At 37.7% G+C, this 20,055-nt stretch overlaps 1 protein-coding gene across 1 annotated transcript; it reads right to left on the reverse strand.

Annotated features, from left to right (window-relative positions):
- Window positions 1-18,420: 18,420 nt before the first annotated feature.
- LOC145016694 (uncharacterized) lies at window positions 18,421-19,011 on the reverse strand. Its single transcript, XM_078974941.1, has one exon. The coding sequence runs from the start codon at window positions 19,009-19,011 to the stop codon at window positions 18,421-18,423; it is 591 nt and encodes a 196-aa protein (XP_078831067.1).
- Window positions 19,012-20,055: the final 1,044 nt, after the last annotated feature.

Raw genomic sequence — 20,055 nt, forward strand, 5'->3', positions numbered from 1 at the left:
AAGTATTCACATAAGGTGAGTTCATACCCCTACATTTTCATGTTTTCTTCAAGTTTTAAGGGGGGGAATACAAGTTAGAACACTAAACATAACTTAAATTTAAATGACAGCTTTCTACAGAAAAGTTGAGTCCTGTTCACGGACTGTTTTGACCATCTTAAACTTAATATATTTCAAAACTGTACTATATGAAAATAGTTCAAGTTTATACCTTTCTAATGACTACTCTCACGCGTTCATACGATTTTTCTACAATTTATGGCGATTTTTATAAAACTGCCTGTCATTTCAGAAGTGATTTCGGACCAGTCTGTGAAGATGTTCATTTTCACACTAGTTTGAGACCACTAAAAATCATAATAAAAATTAGGAACAAATTAGACTAATTTTATAAACTCTCAGAGGTGACGGATTCAGTTTTTGATTTACGAGGATTTTTCTATGAGCTTTCTAAAAACAGGGACAGTAAAGGGTAAAACTGTCAAAAGTGGTTTATAGATTTATTAACACCTTCTAACATTTTTGAGCAATGTTTATACATTAAGGAAGTTAAAACACAATCATTTAAATATGTTTAATTACCATTTTTACAACAGTGATAAGTACAAAAAGGTCTTTAGTATCAAACTTAAGGATTATTTCATGCAAAGTTTCTAATAAAAACGTATGAATATGAACAACAATTACGAAACATACCAAATCATCTTTTAAAACTTATACATATATATAACCATATAAATATATAGATTTTGTTTACAAACTTGTCTTCTACATCAAAATTTTCACTTTACTCGTTTTTATCAAATGAATCACTTGTGATTTATTACTACTATGTGAAAACTCTTGTCATACTTTGTGTGCATTAGACTTACGCAAAGTATATAATGATTTCAAAGTACCTTTCATTGTTAAGTCGTTTTATACATTCTAAAAGCTTATGATTTATGCTTTGTCAAACATTGTGAAAAAGGGTAAACTTTGCATACAAAAACTATCACTTTAATACAGGCTTAGATGAGAATCCATGATACGTGTATATCTTCAAACGTTACTTTTCTTTATTAGAAAGTAATGCTGCAAGTCCTGTCTATAACCAGAGTCTCCCGTTCGGAGAACGTGTCAAATGTGTATAGATCTATACGGGAAGTCATGATCCCGCGCCCTGACTGTTAGCTACAGTCCATCCTTTGGGGTGACAGTTTTTCATAACGCTACGACGCCTGAAGAACGTCGCTACAAGCATATTATGTTTAGTATGGTTATAAAACTCACCGGATATACAATTAATACGGTATTATGCTTTTATGAACGAGTAGCTATTAAAACTATGCTACAACTTTTAAGCATGTCGGTTGCTTGCGATTTTCGGTCTTAGAGACAGCTAGTTATGTTAGGAAAATAAGGGTTTTTCCTGGATACAAACCAAACAACTAATAGGAAAATAAGGAATTTTCCTGGTGCAATTACTTACAACTTATAACACAAACATTCATATGCATTTCATACTTTTATAAGAAAATAAGGGTTTTTCTTGGAAAACACAACAGTTTGTATCTCAACCATTAGGGAAAATATGAGATTTTCTGGATCTAATACATTCATTGTCAACACAACGAATCATAACTCTTTACATTTGAAATACTGCGTTTTCTGGGAAACATACACGAACTTTCGAATGGCGTACATTTTCTCAAAACACTACTTATGAACTCACCAACTTAATTGTTGACACTTTTTCTTTGAAATAACTTGTATTCTCAGGGAACCGCTAAGTAGGTTTGGGGATCAACTTTTGGGGATTAACGTGCTGACGTTAATTACTTCTTTTGAAAGATGTTTATGTATTTATCTTTTGATCATGTAACGAATACAATTATGTAAACATTTTGAAAAACTTAATATGTATGGTGGTGTGTACTTTCCTTTCTATGAACTGTTATGATACTGAATATGACGTCCTCCGCCCTCGAACGTTTCCGCCGTTCTGGTTTGGGGGTGTGACACGCCAGCTTGATTGTACACATTGTTGGAGTATTTTGATGAGATTCTGGGGAGATGTTTTTGGATACTTATATTTTGAGATGGATGTCTATGATTTGAGATACATTTTGATTTTTATTATGAATTACAAATTTTGAAAAAATTTGTTTTGAAAAAAATTGGTGTTGCAAGTTGGTATCAGAGCCTTGGTTTGAGGGATTCGGATTCACCTTCGGGTGTATTTGAACTCAAACTGAGGATTTGAGAAAAAATTTATAAAACAAACAAATTTTCTAAAAGTAATGGAATATGAGATAGATGGAAAGAAGCAGTGTGTACAATCAGCAAGCGCCCGAACAGTGATTTCCCAAAATACACTTACATTTTATATTATGAGATATTGTGTAATGAGTTATACATGCTTGAGTAGGCTAGGTAATCATGATAGGACTAGAGTGGCCTGATTTGTGATGCCTTAGCCTAGGAGATTTCTGCTACTAAGAGAGTACTTGTGAGTGAGTAGGTACCAATGAGGAGCTTATGAGAGGCTGATTATGGTATAGCCCGTATGTGGTATGCTTGTGATTTGGAATTCTGGGAAGAAGACTGGGAGTGAGTACTGATACGATGTAGAAGGTAGTATAGGGCCCGTACTACTGGAAACATCGGATGGGTAATCAGTCCGAGTAAGATTTCTTAGGAAACCAAAGAATCAAGTAGGGTGAGTGATCGAGTGGGAGTGATCTCGATTGAGTCTCTGATTGTTTTGTGATTTTATTTCGGAGACAGCATGGTGGTTACGAGACGACATGATGGGGGAAGTGGTACCAGTGATGAGGAGATTCAGAGGATCATTCAGGAGGAGGTAGCTGCGGCTATTCGGGCGGAGATTCCTGAGATGTTTGGGTCTATTAAGACCACATTGATTGAGACGTTTGACGAGCGTTATGCTGCTTTGACTAATGTTGCTGTTGCCGCAGCCACTACAGTTGTTGCTGCTGCGAGACCCCAGGGTGGTGATTCGTTGTTGTACAGAGAGTTCAGCAACACGAAACCACCAGATTTTGATGGTACTTGAGGGTTCGGTTCGCGCTGAACCAGCCTTGCTTGGGGGCGAAGGACTGGTGGAAGTTTGTGACAGCGGACTTTTCGATGGCAGAGCTGACTGCAGTGACCTAGGAGAGCTTTACTGTGATGTTCCGTGATGAGTATGTTCCCCCGGTTGAGAGGGAACGTCTAGCCCAGGAGTTTCTGACCCTCAAGCAGGGGACTGAATCTGTGACAGTGATTACGAGGATGTTCCATGAGCGGGAGTTGTTTTGCCCTGAGCAGGTGTCTACTGAGCAGGCTCGTATGAGCTGTTATCTGAGCATACTAAGGAGGGATATCCGTGAGTTCGTGGCGAACTTGAATTACCGGACATTTGCTGCGCTCCAGGAAAATGCCCGGAAGAGGGAGATCGATCTAGAGACTCAGGCGAGGGAGGAGACTGAGTCTCAGAAGGGTGATCGGCGACTGGCATAATTGCAGCCGCCCGCTGATTCAAGGTCTGGTGGTTCGAAGGGCCGCACTTGTGGGAAGTGCTGTAAGATCCATGATGCGGTGTGCAGGACGAGGGTGTGTTACAAGTGTGGGAAGGAAGGTCACTATGCAAGGGATTGCCCTAAGGGGTTCTCAGTCTGCTTTCATTGCAACCAGACCGACCATCGGAAGGCCGAGTGCCCCCAGCTCCAGAGATCAGCGCAGGGATCTGCACCTGCTGCTAGAGTTACTGAGACACAACCAACGAAGGCTGAAGCACCGAAGGCTAGGGGGAGAGCCTTCCAGTTGACCGCAGAGGAGGTCCGCGCAGCACCTGACGTCGTGGCTGGTATGTATTCTTTCATTTATTTATGCTGAGATTATGTTATTGTGCTTACTTTATGATATGCGTAGGTACTTTTCTTCTGAGTTCTGTACCTGCCTTGGTATTGTTTGACTCGGGTGCGATTCGGTCTTTTGTATCTTTGGCTTTTAGTCAGCACATTAGTATTAGTCGAGAGGCGTTGAGTCGGCCCCTGAGAGTTTCCATAGCTGAAGAGAGAGCGGTGTATGCCACCGAGGTGATCCGAGGGTGTGTGCTCAAGATTTTTGGCGTTGAGTTTCCGATTGATTTAGTTCCTATTGCGATGGGAGATGTTTGTGTCATCATGGGCATGGACTGGTTGAGTAAATTTGGAGCAGTTATCTACAGCGAGAGACAGATGGTTACGAGACCCTAGTGGGGGAGTTCTTACAGTGTACGGTGAGGGTACGCGTTCTGGGTTGGCATTTTGTTCAGCCGCTAGAGCGAGACAGAATCTACAGCAGGGCTGTAAGGGATTTGTAGCGTATGTGATGGATACAAGGGTTGATTCAGAGAGACCGAGGTCAGTTGATGAGGTTCCAATAGTGTGTGAGTTCCCAGATGTATCTCCGGAGGAGTTACCGGGTGTGCCTCCCGAGAGGCAGGTTGAGTTCATTATGGATTTGGTTCCGGGGGCTGCGCCTATCGCCAAGGCACCCTATCGCCTTGCGCCTCCAGAAATGCAGGAGTTATCCTCACAGCTTCAGGAGCTGCTGCGAAGGGGTTTATTCAGCCGAGCAGTTTGCCGTGGGGAGCACCTATCCTTTTTGTTAAGAAAAAGGATGGCTCGCACTTGATGTGCATTGATTAAAGGGAATTGAACAAACTGACGTTCAATAACCGTTACCTGTTACCAAGGATCGATGATTTGTTTGATCAGTTACAGGGAGCATCTTGGTTCTCAAAGATCTATTTGAGGTCTGGATATCGTCAGGTGAGGGTGCGAAATGAGGACATCAAGAAGATAGCGTTCAGGACTCGTTACGGGCATAACGAGTTCATGGTGATGCCTTTCGGGCGCACGAATGTACCGGTGATGTTCATGGATCTCATGAACAGAGTGTGTAGGCCGATGTTGGATGGCTCGATGATCGTGTTCATTGACGCCATTTTGGTGTATTCGAGATCCAGAGAGCAGCATGAGGAACATTTGAGAGAGATCCTCGAAGTTTTGAGATCAGAGAGGCTTTATGACAAATTCTCCAAGTGTGATTTTTGGTTACAAGAGGTCCAGTTCCTAGGGCACCTCGTTAACCAGAAAAGGATATTGGTTGATCCGGCCAAGATTGAGGCAATGATGAGTTGGGAGGTGCCGAGGTCACCTACCGAGATCAGGAGTTTCCTAGGGTTGACTGGTTACTATCGGAGATTTATCAGGGATTTCTCCAAGATCGCTGTACCACTCACCAAGTTGACCCGGAAGGGTGTTGCTTTTTCATGGGGCCTAGAGCAGTAGGCCTCCTTTGAGACACTTCGTTGGAGACTATGTGAAGCCATGGTGTTAGCCCTTCAGGAGGGGATGGAGGACTTCGTGGTGTATTATGACTCGTCAATATCAGGGTTAGGAGCAGTGCTTATGCAGAGGGGGTATATGATAGCATACGCATCGAGGCAGATATGGCATCACTATCTGTATGGGGTTCGGTGTACCATATACACGGACCACAAGAGCCTGAAGTATTTAATTGACCAGCCCAATTTGAACATGCGACAGAGGAGATGGTTGGATGTGGTGAAGGATTAAGATTGTGAGATCTTGTACCACCCGGGCAACGCTAACGTTCTAGCCGATGCCCTAAGTCGTAGGGCGGAGGGCACCCCAATACAGGATGTTTGTATGAGGCTGACAGTGATGACCCCAGTATTTGACGCCATTCGGGGGGCCCAGATTGAGGCCGTGAGACCAGAGAACCGTAAGAGGGAGCGGATTAATGGGTAGGTATCGGAGTTCGTCACCGATAGTCGAGGACTTGTGACCTTCTAGGGACGGATTTGGGTGCCATTTGTGGGCAGAACGCACACCATCTTGATGGAGGAGGCTCATAGATTGAAGTTTTCGATCCATCCCGGGGCCACTAAGATGTATTTGGACCTGAAGAAAGAGTATTGGTGGCCCTGTAGGAAGAGGGATGTTGAATGGTTCGCTGAGAGGTGCTTGACCTGTAGCAGGGTTAAGGCTGAGCACCAGCGTCCACATGGTAAGCTGCAGCTGTTAGAGATTCCCGAGTGGAAATGGGAACAGATTACCATGGATTTCATCACCAAATTGTCGGGGACTGTGAGGGGTGTCAATGTAATTGGGGTGATTGTGGACAGGTTGATGAAGAGCGCTCACTTCCCTGCTATTAGCGAGAGCTCTTCTGCAGAGAGGTTGGCAGAGTTGTACGTGAGAGAGGTGGTATCGCGGCATGGAGTACCGATCTCGATTGTTTCAGATCGAGATGTGCGTTTCACTTCCAGGTTCTGGAAGAAGTTTCATGAGGAATTGGGTACGAGGTTGCATTTTAGTACCGCATACCACCCACAGACTGATGGGTAGAGCGAGCAGACGATTCAAACGCTCGAAGACATGCTTCAGGCATATGTATTGGACTTCGGAGGAAGTTGGGACACGTACTTACCCTTGACTAAGTTTTCCTATAACAACAGCCATCATTCGAGCATCGGTATGCCACCCTTTGAGCTGTTGTATGGGAGGAAGTGTCGAACCCCCATTTGCTAGGGAGAGGTAGGGCAACGTGTGATAGGTAGTACCGAGATTGTGCTTCAGATGACCCAGCAGATTCAATAGGTCAGATAGAGGTTACTGACGGCCTAGAGCCATCAGAAGAGTTATGCGGATAGACGACGGTCAGAGCTTGAGTTCCAGGTTGGTGACTTCGTACTCTTGAAGGTATCTCCTTGGAAAGGAGTGATCCGATTCAGGAAGAGATGAAAGTTGGGGCCTTGGTATATTAGCCCTTTTAGGGTGACCACCAGGGTGGGCAGGGTAGCGTACCGCTTGGAGCTACCTGCAGAGTTAGGTAAGATGCATGACATCTTTCACGTATCGCAGCTGAGGAAGTGTATTGTCGATGAGTCAGTAGTGGTACCATTAGAGGATATTCAGGTGAATGCGAGCCTGAACTATGTTGAGAGACCGGTTGTGATTAGGGATCGGAAGATCATGGTTCTAAGAACAAGGAAGTGCCTCTGGTGCAGGTCCAGTGGCAGCATCGGAAAGGGTCCAAGCTGACTTGGGAGCTGGAGCGAGAGATGCGTGAGCAGTACCCCGAGCTGTTTGCAGTGCAAGACTTCGAGGGTGAAGTCTGATTCTAGTGGGGGAGAATTGTAACATCCAGATATTCAGGTATGATTTAATTTTAATTATTTATTCAAGAAAAAGGAGGGACTCGACGAGTTGATGCCACGATTCGTCGAGTAGGTGAGGAACTTTTCGTGAATCTTCGCGACCAGACTCGACAAGTCGGGCATATGACTCGCCGAGTCTGCGTTGGCAATTGAAACCCTAAATCTCGGGTTTTGGAGCCTATTTTAGGGCACTCATAGTCTCCCATTGCGGCTACCAGTCCCTTGAGAGAAACCCTAAGTGAGCCAAATCGTTTGTGAGGAAGGAGAGGCCATATTTGATCTTTCTATCATTGGTTTAGAAAGAAGAAAGTGATCAAGATCAAGAGGAGGCCGAAGGAGTTGCTATTTGGAGGAATTCTGAGCTCAGGAGTGCTTATTTGAGGTATAATCTCGATCCATCTTCTGTTTTGGTGATTGTTTATAAATTTAGGGTTTTCTAGACCCTTTGATAGATGGTTTTGTTGAGTATATGGTCCCTTTTCGTATTATGGTCTTGGATCTGGATCCATAGAGGTCCACAGACCTTACTCCTTTGAGCTTTAAGAGGATTGTTGGTGAATATGAACTTAGGATGCCATATTAGAGGTCATCTCTTCAAATAGAACCTTGGAGCCTTTGCATGGGCATCAAGCTTCAAACTTTACGTGATTATTAGGAATAGAAAGGATAGATCTATTGAGTAGATCATCATATCTGACCTTAGGAAGCCATTTGAAGTGAGCATGGATTGGACTCGCCGAGTTCGTGAATAGACTCGACGAGTCGAGTCGAGTTGTCCCGAGACTGTGAGTCTAGAGAGTGACCCGCCTAGTTAAGTGAGTGACTCGGTGAGTCAAAAGAGAATCAGTGGAGTAGAATTCACGACTGGACTCGCCGAGTCGTTGAGACAACTCGACGAGTCTGGTCAAGGTTGACCGTTGACTTTTAGGGTTTTGGTCAGTAATTGTACTTTTAGATCAGGAAGGGGTAAAATGGTCTTTTACCCTTCTGTGGGGTTGTAGAAAGGGGTGTAGTCTACCCTTGAGAGTTTTTATGATTGAAATAATTACTTTATGTGATTAGGCGGGGTTAGGTCATTGTTTCGAGGTCCAGAGATACTGGGTTGTGATTTCCTGAGACATTCTCGAGGTGAGTCTTCTCACTATACATTACCTAGTGTGTTAACCATTAGCAGACCGGAGGGTCTTATATGTTATGTGTTATTTGTGTATATGTGTTTATGATATATGTATGCTATGAGATATAGACCAGACCGGGAGGGTCCAATGATATAGACCGGGTCGGAAGGTCCAACGAGACAGACCGGGTCAAAGGGCCTAACGATACGGAACTGGAGGGTTCCGCTGAGACACATCGACCGGACGGTCATATTGTAGCCTTGAGTGGCGTATGTGCTATATGTGGTATTTTGGGGAAATCACTAAGCATTTATGCTTACCGTGTTGTATGAAATGTGTTTCAGGTACCAGCAAGGATCGCGGGAAGGCGCCAGATTGATTGTACACATTGTTGGAGTATTTTTGATGAGATTCTGGGGAGATGTTTTTGGATACTTATATTTTGAGATGGATGTCTATGATTTGAGATACATTTTGATTTTTATTATGAATTACAAAATTTGAAAAAAATTTGTTTTGAAAAAAATTGGTGTTACATATGGATTGAAACAAGCATCTCACAGATGGAATCTTTGTTTTGATGAGAAAGTCAAAGAGTTTGGATTTTCGAGAAGCGAGGATGTGTCCTTTGTATATGTCAAAGCTAGTGGGAGTATAGTTAACTTTCTGGTGTTGTATGTGGATGACATACTTCTCATAGGAAATGAAATCCAAACCTTGTAGGAGGTTAAGTCCTTGCTTGGGAAGTGTTTCGCTATGAACTTGGAGAAGCTGCTTACATTGTAGAGATAAGGATATTGTGAAATATGAATAAAAGACTAATAGGACTTCCTCAAAGTACCTACTTAGACAAGGTGTTAAAGCGTTTCAACATGGAGAATTCCAAGAAAGGTGACTTACCTATCCAAGGCAATACGAAGCTGAGTAAGACTCGGAGTCCTAGTATACAGGCCGAGATAGTAGAAATGAGTCGAGTACCATATGCTTCCGCAATTGGCTCAATCTCGTATGCTATGACTTGTACTTGCCCTGATGTGGCCTTTGCTTTGAGCATGGTCAGCATATATCAAGGGAATCCTGTTAGAGCTTACTGAACTGCAGTAAAGAATATTCTTAAGTACCTACTAAGGAATAAGGACTGGGTCCTTACCCTCAATGGGAGTGATGACTTAAGAGTGATAGGGTATTGTGATGTCGGGTTTCAGAATGACAGAGATACTTTATGCACTCAGTTGGGTTGGGTGTTTACCCTAAATGGAGCAGTTGTAACATGGAAAAGGTCGAAGCAAGAAATTGTAGCTGATTCAACGTGCGAATCAGAGTACATAGCAGCAAGCAAAGCATCAAAGGAGGCGATATGGTTAAAACACATCATCAGAGACCTTGTAGTTGTGCCATCCATAAAGGAGCTTGTGGAGATTTTCTGCGATAATGAAGGGCGGTCGCCTTAACCAAGGAACCGAGAGATCATGGAAGATCCAGGCATATCGACAGAAAATACCACTTCATAAGACATGGAAGATCCAAGACACATTGTTGTGAAGAGGATATTGTCAGAGGACAACCCAACAGATCCCCTTACGAAAGGACTGAGTCGGGTTAAGCACTTGTAGCATGCGAGGGGAATTGGGCTAAAGGACGATATTACTTTTAGTGATTAGATAAATATTTAGAAACTTGTAATAGCTAAATTGTAATTGACATTTGATGATTGAATTAAAGGAGTTTTATTTATTAGTAAAGTTACTATCTTGTGTCAAATATTTACTATTGTTTCACTTTTGCATATTTTGACTTCTAGATTAACAAGATTATTCAAACTATCCATAGTCGATCATACTTTGGAAGTAGGTTATGAGGCTAGACTGTCATGAGTTGGCTTGTAGATTGTCTAAGGTGTTAGACATAGCAAAAGTTTGCTACATCATTCATGAGTGCTCGTGAAATAAGATTTGAGTATTGAATTAAACCCACGCTCACATGAATCACTTCATGGAATTTAACATGAGTGGTTGTGAGACGATAATATCATATAATCTTCAAAATGCATCAGTAACTTGATGTTATAAAATTTATCGTTGTGCATGATTTAACGAGTAGTTAGTACAAGCATATAAGTCAAAGTTTATCTGTTCCTTTTATCCTAGGAGGATTAAAAGCGATATCTTGGGCCCCTCGATGATTTTGTTTTTACTTATGTGTCGGGCCCGGTCAGGACTCAAATTGATGTGTTAAATTAAGTTCTATGTAAAACAAATTGGAAATCGGGAAATAAACTGTTAGACAATAAGTATGACTATGTTCCATGTATTTTTTCCACACGATATCTTGTAGAACAGAGGATTATACGATCCCTTATAAAAAGGACGCGTCACTGACTACGTCAGAGTTCGACAGCAACTTTTGAAAGCAATGATTACTAATCGGATTTTGGAGGTGCGTTGGCAATTATAGTTATTAGACTTATCCAAGTAAGAAACTGTTGGATTAGGTGTCTAAGCCCATAACTTTAATTGGTATGTACTTGACCCAATTGTAGCATGGTCCTTTTGGGTTGCCTTCACCAATGTAATTTGATAGGATGGAATTTTTGAGAAGAGGTTATTTGTGGTTTATTAATTATTATAAGTATAATATATTAATTGAGAAATAATATTATTTAATTAGTATTGATCAAGAATTAATTTGGAATTAATTTAGTGATCAAAAGAGACTAATTAAAAGTATGGGGACTGATTATGTAAACCAATAATACTTATAGTTGGGCTAATGATCAATGGTTGGTTAGGATGGGCTAAACATATGTGATAGTCCATAAGGTTTAACCCATGTAACCCATAATATATGAAGAGTCATGTGAAATAAGGTTTGCAAAGATGTAACCCTAGACTTTCCCACACTATAAAATGATCCCTATAGTCACCAAAATCGGCCCCAAGCATTTCCAAGAAGATTATAACTGATTTTGAGCTTCCTAGCCACTTCTCATAAGCCTCCTTTTGCATTTGGTGTTTGTGACACATTAGAGGCATCACATTTGAGGTGCTAAAGCTTTTGAAGGCCAAAAACTATAAGCTACACTAAGAGGTATTTATCTACGTTGGTTTTATGTTGTCTATATATATATATATATATATATATATATATATATATATATATATATATATATATATATATATATATTGAAGTTTTGTATGCTAGTGTAGGCGTTATGCTTTGGAACAATCTTGCATGTATAATAGTGAAAACTTAGATCCAAAGCATATAGGTTCGCATGTGCACCATACGAGTGTTATAGTGCTCAAAACCCAATAGTAACAAACATACGTTTTGGTCTTAAGGCCTAAGACTACACTTCATTTTCAAAAGAAAATATTGGATTTTGTGGAGGAACATACTACCGTTTTTCAAGGAAGAATGACAAGTTTTCCATCATAAAAGCATACTTATGAACTCACTGTCACACCCCCGAACCAAGGATGGTGGAAACATCCGGGGGTGGAGGACTTCATGCGTAGTATCATAACAACGAGTATAATAGTGCTCAAAACAATTACAACCATCATAAATATAATTGAAAAAGTTACATCGTAGTATGTGTCACATATTTCAAAATCAATTACATTATGATAATAATATAAAATTTTTGACGTCAGAGCGTCCCATCCTCAAAAGCTGTTGTTTATCTGGTTCGTTGATTTCCTGAGAATACAAGTAGATTTTAAAAAAATGTCAACAATTAAGTTGGCGATTTCATAAGCTTTTGTATGTGGTGTTTGAAATTCTTTCCTCGTAAAAGTAATGTTTGTTCCAGATGAATATAATATTTCCCTTTTAAAATATATTGTAATCTTAAATGTCAAGACCGAAATGTACAAGTAATTTTCCATACTTAAAGAAAATTATGCAAGTTTAAATAAATATAAACTCGTTTAAATTGAAAGTAACACCCGTAAATCTTATGTTTTGTTAATACCCCATGTGAGTTATTATAACCATGCTATGACCCACTCGGCCTTGTATACGACGTTCTTCAGGCATCGCAAAGTTAAACGACATTTGTCACCTCAGACCGACCGGTCTAGCTATTGCATACAACTCAGGTGTGGGTTTGTCAGACCCAATATTGACCTATACACAACTATCACGCTCTCCCTACAAGAGACTCTGGTTACAATTTACAGGACTTTTGACTTTTTTACTTTGGAAGTAACGTAAAGCGAATGTCTCACAAATTTATTCATTAACAAATTTATGTAAAGTGAACTGAAAACCTCTTTTTGTATAAACCCGGTACTTAGTATTCGTACACCATTTTATACGAGCTGAAAACCTTTTATAACGAGTTCGAAATGTAAATGAAACATAAATTATACCTATTATAGTTTAACATAAGTTTTTGTAATGTATATGAAACATAAACTATATCTATTATAGTTTATTCAAAATGTTTGTAATGTAAAAGAACCCTTTTATATGTAAGTCGAATTTATAGCAAAAATATAACTATGTTTATCATGCCTTATCTTGTATTATTTGTAATGATAAAGGAATCTTAGAAATCAAGGAGTATTTTCTGTTATATAATTATGCCACAACAGAAAACACATGTAAAATATGAAGTCATCAAAAATTAACACTTTGCTCAACATGTTACAAAGTGTGATGAAAGTTGTAAGCTGTTAACTTGTTTGTAACATTTCTGCACTGTTTTGTAAAAATCACAGAAAAATAATACGAAGTCTAAAACTGAATCCATAAACTCTGCGAGTTTAGAAAAGGTGTCTAGTTTGTTCATAATTTTTATTATGATTTTTAGATGTCTCTAAATTTTGTGAAAATGTCAATATTCACAGAGTGGTCCGAATTCGTAGCTATAGTGATAGACAGTTTTTGTAAAAATCACCATAAATTTTACGAAAATCATATGAACATGTGAAAGCAATCATTTTAAAGGTATAAACCTGAAATATTTTCATCTAATACATTTTTGAAAACTAAAAAGTTTAAGATGTTCCAAATAGTTCGTGAATGGACATTAACTTTTTTGTTGAAAGCTGATGTTGGAGTTTAGTTATGTTGTTGGTGTTTTAACTTGTATTCTCCCCCTAAAACTTGAAGAAATCATGCAAATGTGGGGGTATGAACTCACCTTGAGTGATTCCTTGAGATGAATGTAGAAGAGGAGAGGTTTCCAAGTCAAGAACGCTTGGGAGATGCTTGAAAATTCGAAGATTCTAGGCACAAATATCACGATATTTATGTAAGAGATTCATGATTTGAGTGAAGAAGTAAAGAGTATTCAAATGTAGGATGAAGATACTTACCAAAACTAGAATGAAAAGCTCAAGAATAGCCTTGAAATCTCAAGTTCTAGAGAGGGAAAGTGAGAGAGAGAGAGAGAGAGAGAGAGGTGTTTGCTTTTTGGTGAGAGAGAGTGAGTAAAGTGGAAGGAGATATGAGAGTTTCCAGCTTTTGATGAAGCTATGTAGCTGGAGGAGGGGTGTCAAAGGACAAATAGTTGACTAGGTAGGGAGTAATAGTGACTGAGGGTTGTCCTATGAGGGTATGGGTGTTAACTTGTGTCATACTCTAGATAAAGTCAACACTCCAATACCATATCTTACCCAAAAGATATTGTACTTAGTTTAGGATCCCCCTCCTCAAAATGTGATTAACATATGATAATATAGAGTCTCTTAAGTCAAAACACGAGTTTTGGTGAAAATCCCACGTTAAAATCACGAAAACGAGCTTAAAACGAAGTCGGGGTCGAAAACCGGGAAAAAGGGCGAAATCTGCGAAATTTCGAGCTTAGGGCCGAAGGTTCGGTCCTTAGGTGCATAGAACTGAGAGGATGGTTTTGTTGATGCATGAGAACCGAGAGAAGGGTTCGGTCCGAGCCTCGCAGGCCAAACCATCAGAAGGAACCGAAAGCGAAGTAGGCTAGAAGCGAAGGGTAGTTCGGTCTGATGGGACCTTCAGGTTTGGTTCCTGTGGAGGTCTCGATCCATGGCAGTTTCGGTCCTAATGAGTTCGGTTCTTAAGCTAATCTCGGTTCTAATGAGAGGTTTGGTTCCTTAAGAGGGTTCGGCTCTTTAAAGCTGTTTTTCGCATAAACTTCCGTTTTTGAGTTGTTTTCGACTAAATTAAGGGTCGGGATGCCCCGAGTGATTATAAAAAGTTGAGAGAGATTTTGAGATAGATTTGGGAGATACTGGGAGAGAGAGAGAGAGAGAGAGAGAGAGAGAGAGATTTATAAAGAGAGATTAAGAGATACTATGTTTGTGACCTTTTTGAGTGTTTGCCTTCGAAATGCAAGGTTTGTAAACCCCATTAAGCCTTGTTATGAGTGTTATACGCCCCCGAGGGGTATGAAATAACGCTCTATCGAGTAGTTCCATCACTTACCCTGATTAGGGTTTAGATTTTCTGAACACGTGAAGTCTCAAAGTGATACTTTGCATAAAGATAGTGTATTGTATGATAGTAAACACGATGTAAACCCTAATATACAAGGGTAGATTGAGTTGACCGGTTTGACTTGTTGACTTTATTTGACTTTGACTTGACTGGAAATTGACAGTTGTCACACTCACCAACTTAAATGTTGATACACTTTCAAAATCATTTGTATTCTCAGGGAACCCGTAGACAGGTACACCCACAGGCTTTGAGAAGATGGAGCTTTGTAGAGTCACGTCTTTCATATTTTTGTTATATACTTTTCATGTCATACAAACTATGTATTGAACAGACATAAATACTTTAATTTATCAATGTAATGGTTGTGTTTGCTTTGCTTACTATCACACAATTGTTGTGATACTATACATGACGTCCTCCGCCTCCGAAGTTTTCCACCATTCCGGTTTAGGGGTGTGACCGAACTTGTGTTAATTTGTGTGCACAAATTTCTGGATAAAGAAAAATAAATATTCTTGGTTGATTGGTGAACGTCGAGGTGAAGAGGGATGCATGAGTTGTGATGTTGGTTTCAAATGGATTCTTGTTTAGGGTTTGGAAAATCGGGTTTGTTCTTTGTACTCTATCTTTGGGGAGATGGACTCCAACCTTGGGGGAGATGGAACTAATATTTGAAATTAGGAAGGTAAGATGAGCAGGAGGAAAACAAGTTGTTACAGATTATTAGGGAAGTAAGGATGAAGAAGAAGAAGAGTCAATGTTCTTCTTTCATCATGTGTGTGTTTGAGTGTGTGTGTGTGTGAGAGAGAGAGAGAGAGGTAGTCCCCGTATTTTTTAACTAATAAAACATTAAATTAAATAGAAAAAAACATAAAAAGTATATCAGAAAGTTATATTAGTCTTTTCAGTTTTCTGAGGAACCAAAATCACAAGTAAACATTGTTAAATTGACCACCAATTCAAAAAAGTTGGGATTTAGACCAAAACCTAGAAAAAATGCATACCATAGGGACCATTTTTGTAGTTTTGTTTTAAATTTTTTATTGGTTTAAGTAATAAAAGAAAAAAATCTTGAAATTCTAGAATAATTCTTCAGATTTTGGAGTTATTCTTGAAATTCCAGAAGTTTTTATTATTTATTTTTAATTTTATTAGTACGGAATCTCAATTAAGAATGGTCAACATGTAAGAAAAAACATTGTTTTCGGTATCGAATTATTTATTCTAAGTGGCAATTTTCCCAAAAAGAAAAATACTTTGTATGTTTGTTAATAAACTTTTTTATAATTGCTAGTTTATCCATTATTGTAATTGTATAAAAGATTTGCAAATCTTTAGAGTAAATTACTAAAATCGTCGCTATGGTTTGGTCAAAATTGCACGTTTAGTCTTTAACTTTTTTTTGCACTCGGATCGTCCATGTGGTTTGATTTTGTTGCGTTTTTCTTCTTTTACATATATAAAGTTAGGTGCAAACATGCAATTTTGACCAAGCCATAGGGACAAAAACACAACCAAATAAAACCACATGGATGATCCAAATGCAAAAAAAAAAAAAAAAAAAAAAAAAAAAACGATCAAACGTACAATTTTAACCAAACCATAGAAACGATTTCAATAATTTACTCAAATCTTTATAAAATACTTTGGAGTGCAAACATCATACCATGGAGTGCAAAGATTATTGGGTTATATACAAACATTTAACTGATAAAATAACTCATCTTCTTCTAACAAAAGATTATAAGTTTTTCCCTTTGTTATTTTTTTATATAAATTATAATTTTTTCCAGTGCTCTCTATAAAATGACACTTGTATTTTTGCTACTTGTTATTTTCTTATAATTTTGTTTGAAAAAATTTATGTTGATTAGCAAGGGTATAATTCAAAATTCACCTTTAAATTACTCTTCTACTAACATCTCATTGATTTCCCACTGTTTCCATATACACCTCATTGATTTGCTCAAAAGTTTTACTAATAAGTGAACGATTTTAGCGATTGTCTTTCATATTCAAAGTTGAATCCGATTATATAGGTTCAAACCAATCCACATTTAGTTGTCTTGCTTATTTAAATTATGGTAAATGGTACAAAAAAACATTTTTTTTACATAGAAATTCGATTTTGACACCCTGTTATTTTTGTGTCATTTTTGACACTGTGTTTTCCAATTTGTTACAATTTTGACAATTTGACTGGTTAACCAGGTTACATGATGACGTGTCAGTTTTGATGACGTGGCATGCTAACATGATATGCTGACGTGTCAAATTTGATATTTTTTCCACAAAAAACACTATGTTTTCATTTTTTTTTCGATTTTGATACTAAGTTTAATTTTTTATTTTAATTTTAACACTATGTTTTTTTTGTTCCAATCGAACATCATTTATCAAATTTTGTTCAGTTTTGTCTATTTTTCATTTGAAACCGTATAAATATATTTTTTTAATACATTTTAAACCGTATAAACATATTTTTTCGTTTAAAAACCACATTTTTATTTAAATACTAGGTTTTTTTCTTACATTCAAAGCATTAGTTATATCATGAGAATCAAACTAACCATAAGCTTCCAATAAGATGTAAAATTTTGATGGGTTGCAAACTTGATATCCGAGTTTTGATCGACTACACGCCTCCAAACCTCCAAACACATTTTAAAGTTGCATATTTAATATAAAATACAATTTTTATATAACTAATACATATTTATACATAAAAATATGGTTTGAGTGTAAAAAATATAATTAAAAAATATGTATTTATACAAAACTATGGTTTTTAAATGAAAAAAAAAAACATATTTATACGGTTTAAATGTATTAAAAAAATATTTATATGGTTTCAAATAGAAAATTGTCAACATTGAACAAAATTGGAAAAAATAATGTTCGATTTGGAATAAAAAAATATAGTGTCAAAGTTGAAAGAAAAAATTAAACTTAGTATCAAAATCGAAAAAAAATGAAACTTAGTGTTTTTTGTGAGAACAAATTCAATTTTGACATGTCGGCATGCCACGTCATCATGCCATGTCAGCATGTAACCTGGTTAACCGGTCAAGTGGTCAGAATTGTAATAAATTGGAAAACACAGTGTCAAAATTAACACAAAAATAAACACGGTATCAAATCAAATTTCTATGTAAAAAGAGTGGTTTTTGTGTTGTTTACCCTTTAAATTACCCCACATTTTGTGAACCCTCACAATTTGGAAAAGGGTCAATCTAATTAGACCCTTTCATAGTGTTAAATGACCCCTTTCATCATTACCATACTTTTTTTTCTCAAATAAACAAATCATTATACTAATAATTACTTTTTAATAACTATCATTACATAAATATTATTGTCTTTTATTTGTAATTATTAAATACTTATCATAATACTTTTTTATGTAAAAGTATTTTAATAATCTTTTTTAAACTTACAAAATAAAATAGGTTAAATATAATTTTTTCTAATATTTTTTTTAAAACTTGCAAAATAAAATAGGTAAAATATAATTTTCTATATATTTTTTAGGTTTTTTGTATGTAATTTATTAAAATCCTTTTATTTAAAAATATTATAACAAAAGACTACAAATATGACATACTAATTATAAAACAAAATTTTGAAAGCAATACATATCAAATTCAATTACATTAATACTTAATCCTTGATATGTATCCAAGGTTTTTCAGAACTACGAGGTCTATGTTGATTGTATAATTCGAAACGCGACCAATACATAATTTGCCAGAAAGATGCAGAAGAGCTTTTATGAGCATTCCAATATGTTGTGGTGGGAGGCATTGCGTAATTTCCTTTTAAAGACACCGAAATATAATGTCTGCCTACAAGTGCCACTGTAATGTTTCGGTGAGGTTGAAACTCTTTAGGACCTCTCCAAAGAGGGAAGCAGGTTGTAGATTGTTCATGGCTTAGACAATGAACAATCACACCAAACTTGTTGGCAATCGAGTAACCAGTCAAAGGCATAATCATCCAATGTCCCAAATATGCAAGTGATTCGATCCAACACAAAGACTCGTATACCTCATTGAACCCATCAGTAAAAACTTCTTGGTATGCATACAATTGACTTTGTAATTCTTTAAGCAATTGCTTCCGAGTGTATAGCCATTGGTCTTCACTATGCCCTAGACAAACAACTACCGCTCGAAACCCACAGTTTCCATCACCGAGTACATCTTGTATATTGTCGATGTAATCATGAAATACATCAGGAATACTCTTCATTAGGAATGAATCATGTATCTGTGGTTCTTCATTTAAGTCAATGTTGTATGAATAATTATGCATTTCAGGTTCTTTATTTAATCCAACCCAGTAAACTCTAATGTGGTAGAGTCGTTGCATCTAGGAGGGTTGACATTCTTTTTATGTTGTTTCTTCATTCTCGTCCGTCCGTGGGTCTTATTTTGAACTGTGGGTTCTTCAACTTCAACTGTGCGCGGATCGTATATCTCTTTTAGTTTTTTCAAATAATTTTTTTTCCTGCTTCTAACTGCTTGTTGAAATTTTCTTTATACTTTTCAATTTCATTATCCTAACGAATATTGCCTTTTTTTTTCAGGCTTTGTATCAGAAATACTAAGCTTTCTCCAAAAGATATCTATTAAATCCAAGGGTATTTCTTCACCTGTATTAAAATACAAAATAAATATTTTTGTAATATTTAAAAATTTATATATGTTGTAGTTGAAGATACTTTTAAGTAAACAGAAAGCATGCAAGCACATGGTAACAAACAAATGGTACATAGTTTGCAACCACAATTTGAGGAGTCTAACTTTGACGCATTTAACCTTTGGAGCTCTCCTACTATTAAATCAAGAGCTTCGTTCAAAACAGAACCTCTTAGTAACCCGAAGCAGTACAAATTGTGATGCTTATATCGGAAAATTAAGCTTTTTTCAAAGCTTTTGTTGATTGAAGTGAGCTGTGACTGCACAATTTCATTAATTTGTTGCACAAATCTATCGAGATTAGAACTTGCAGAGTCTAAAAATCTCTTTAAATTGGCATGTGCACTCTCGACTCTATTGGTTGTGTTGTTTCCAAAATTAAGATGTTGATCTATCCAAACTAATACAATCAAATTTGCTTTACCAGTGCTCCAAATCATTGTTGATTCAGTAGCAACAAGCAAATAGGTAAGATCAATAAAGGTCATGTCGTGATCTATCATCAGGAAGTGACTAAAGAACCCAATCAACTGCTAACTTCCTTGAGACTTCGACACCCAACTCTCCCAGCTTTTCAATATGTGACTTCATCTCC

The sequence above is a fragment of the Lactuca saligna genome, chromosome 9, assembly GCF_052625555.1.
Source record: "Lactuca saligna cultivar CGN05327 chromosome 9, ASM5262555v1, whole genome shotgun sequence".
Taxonomy (NCBI): domain Eukaryota; kingdom Viridiplantae; phylum Streptophyta; class Magnoliopsida; order Asterales; family Asteraceae; genus Lactuca; species Lactuca saligna.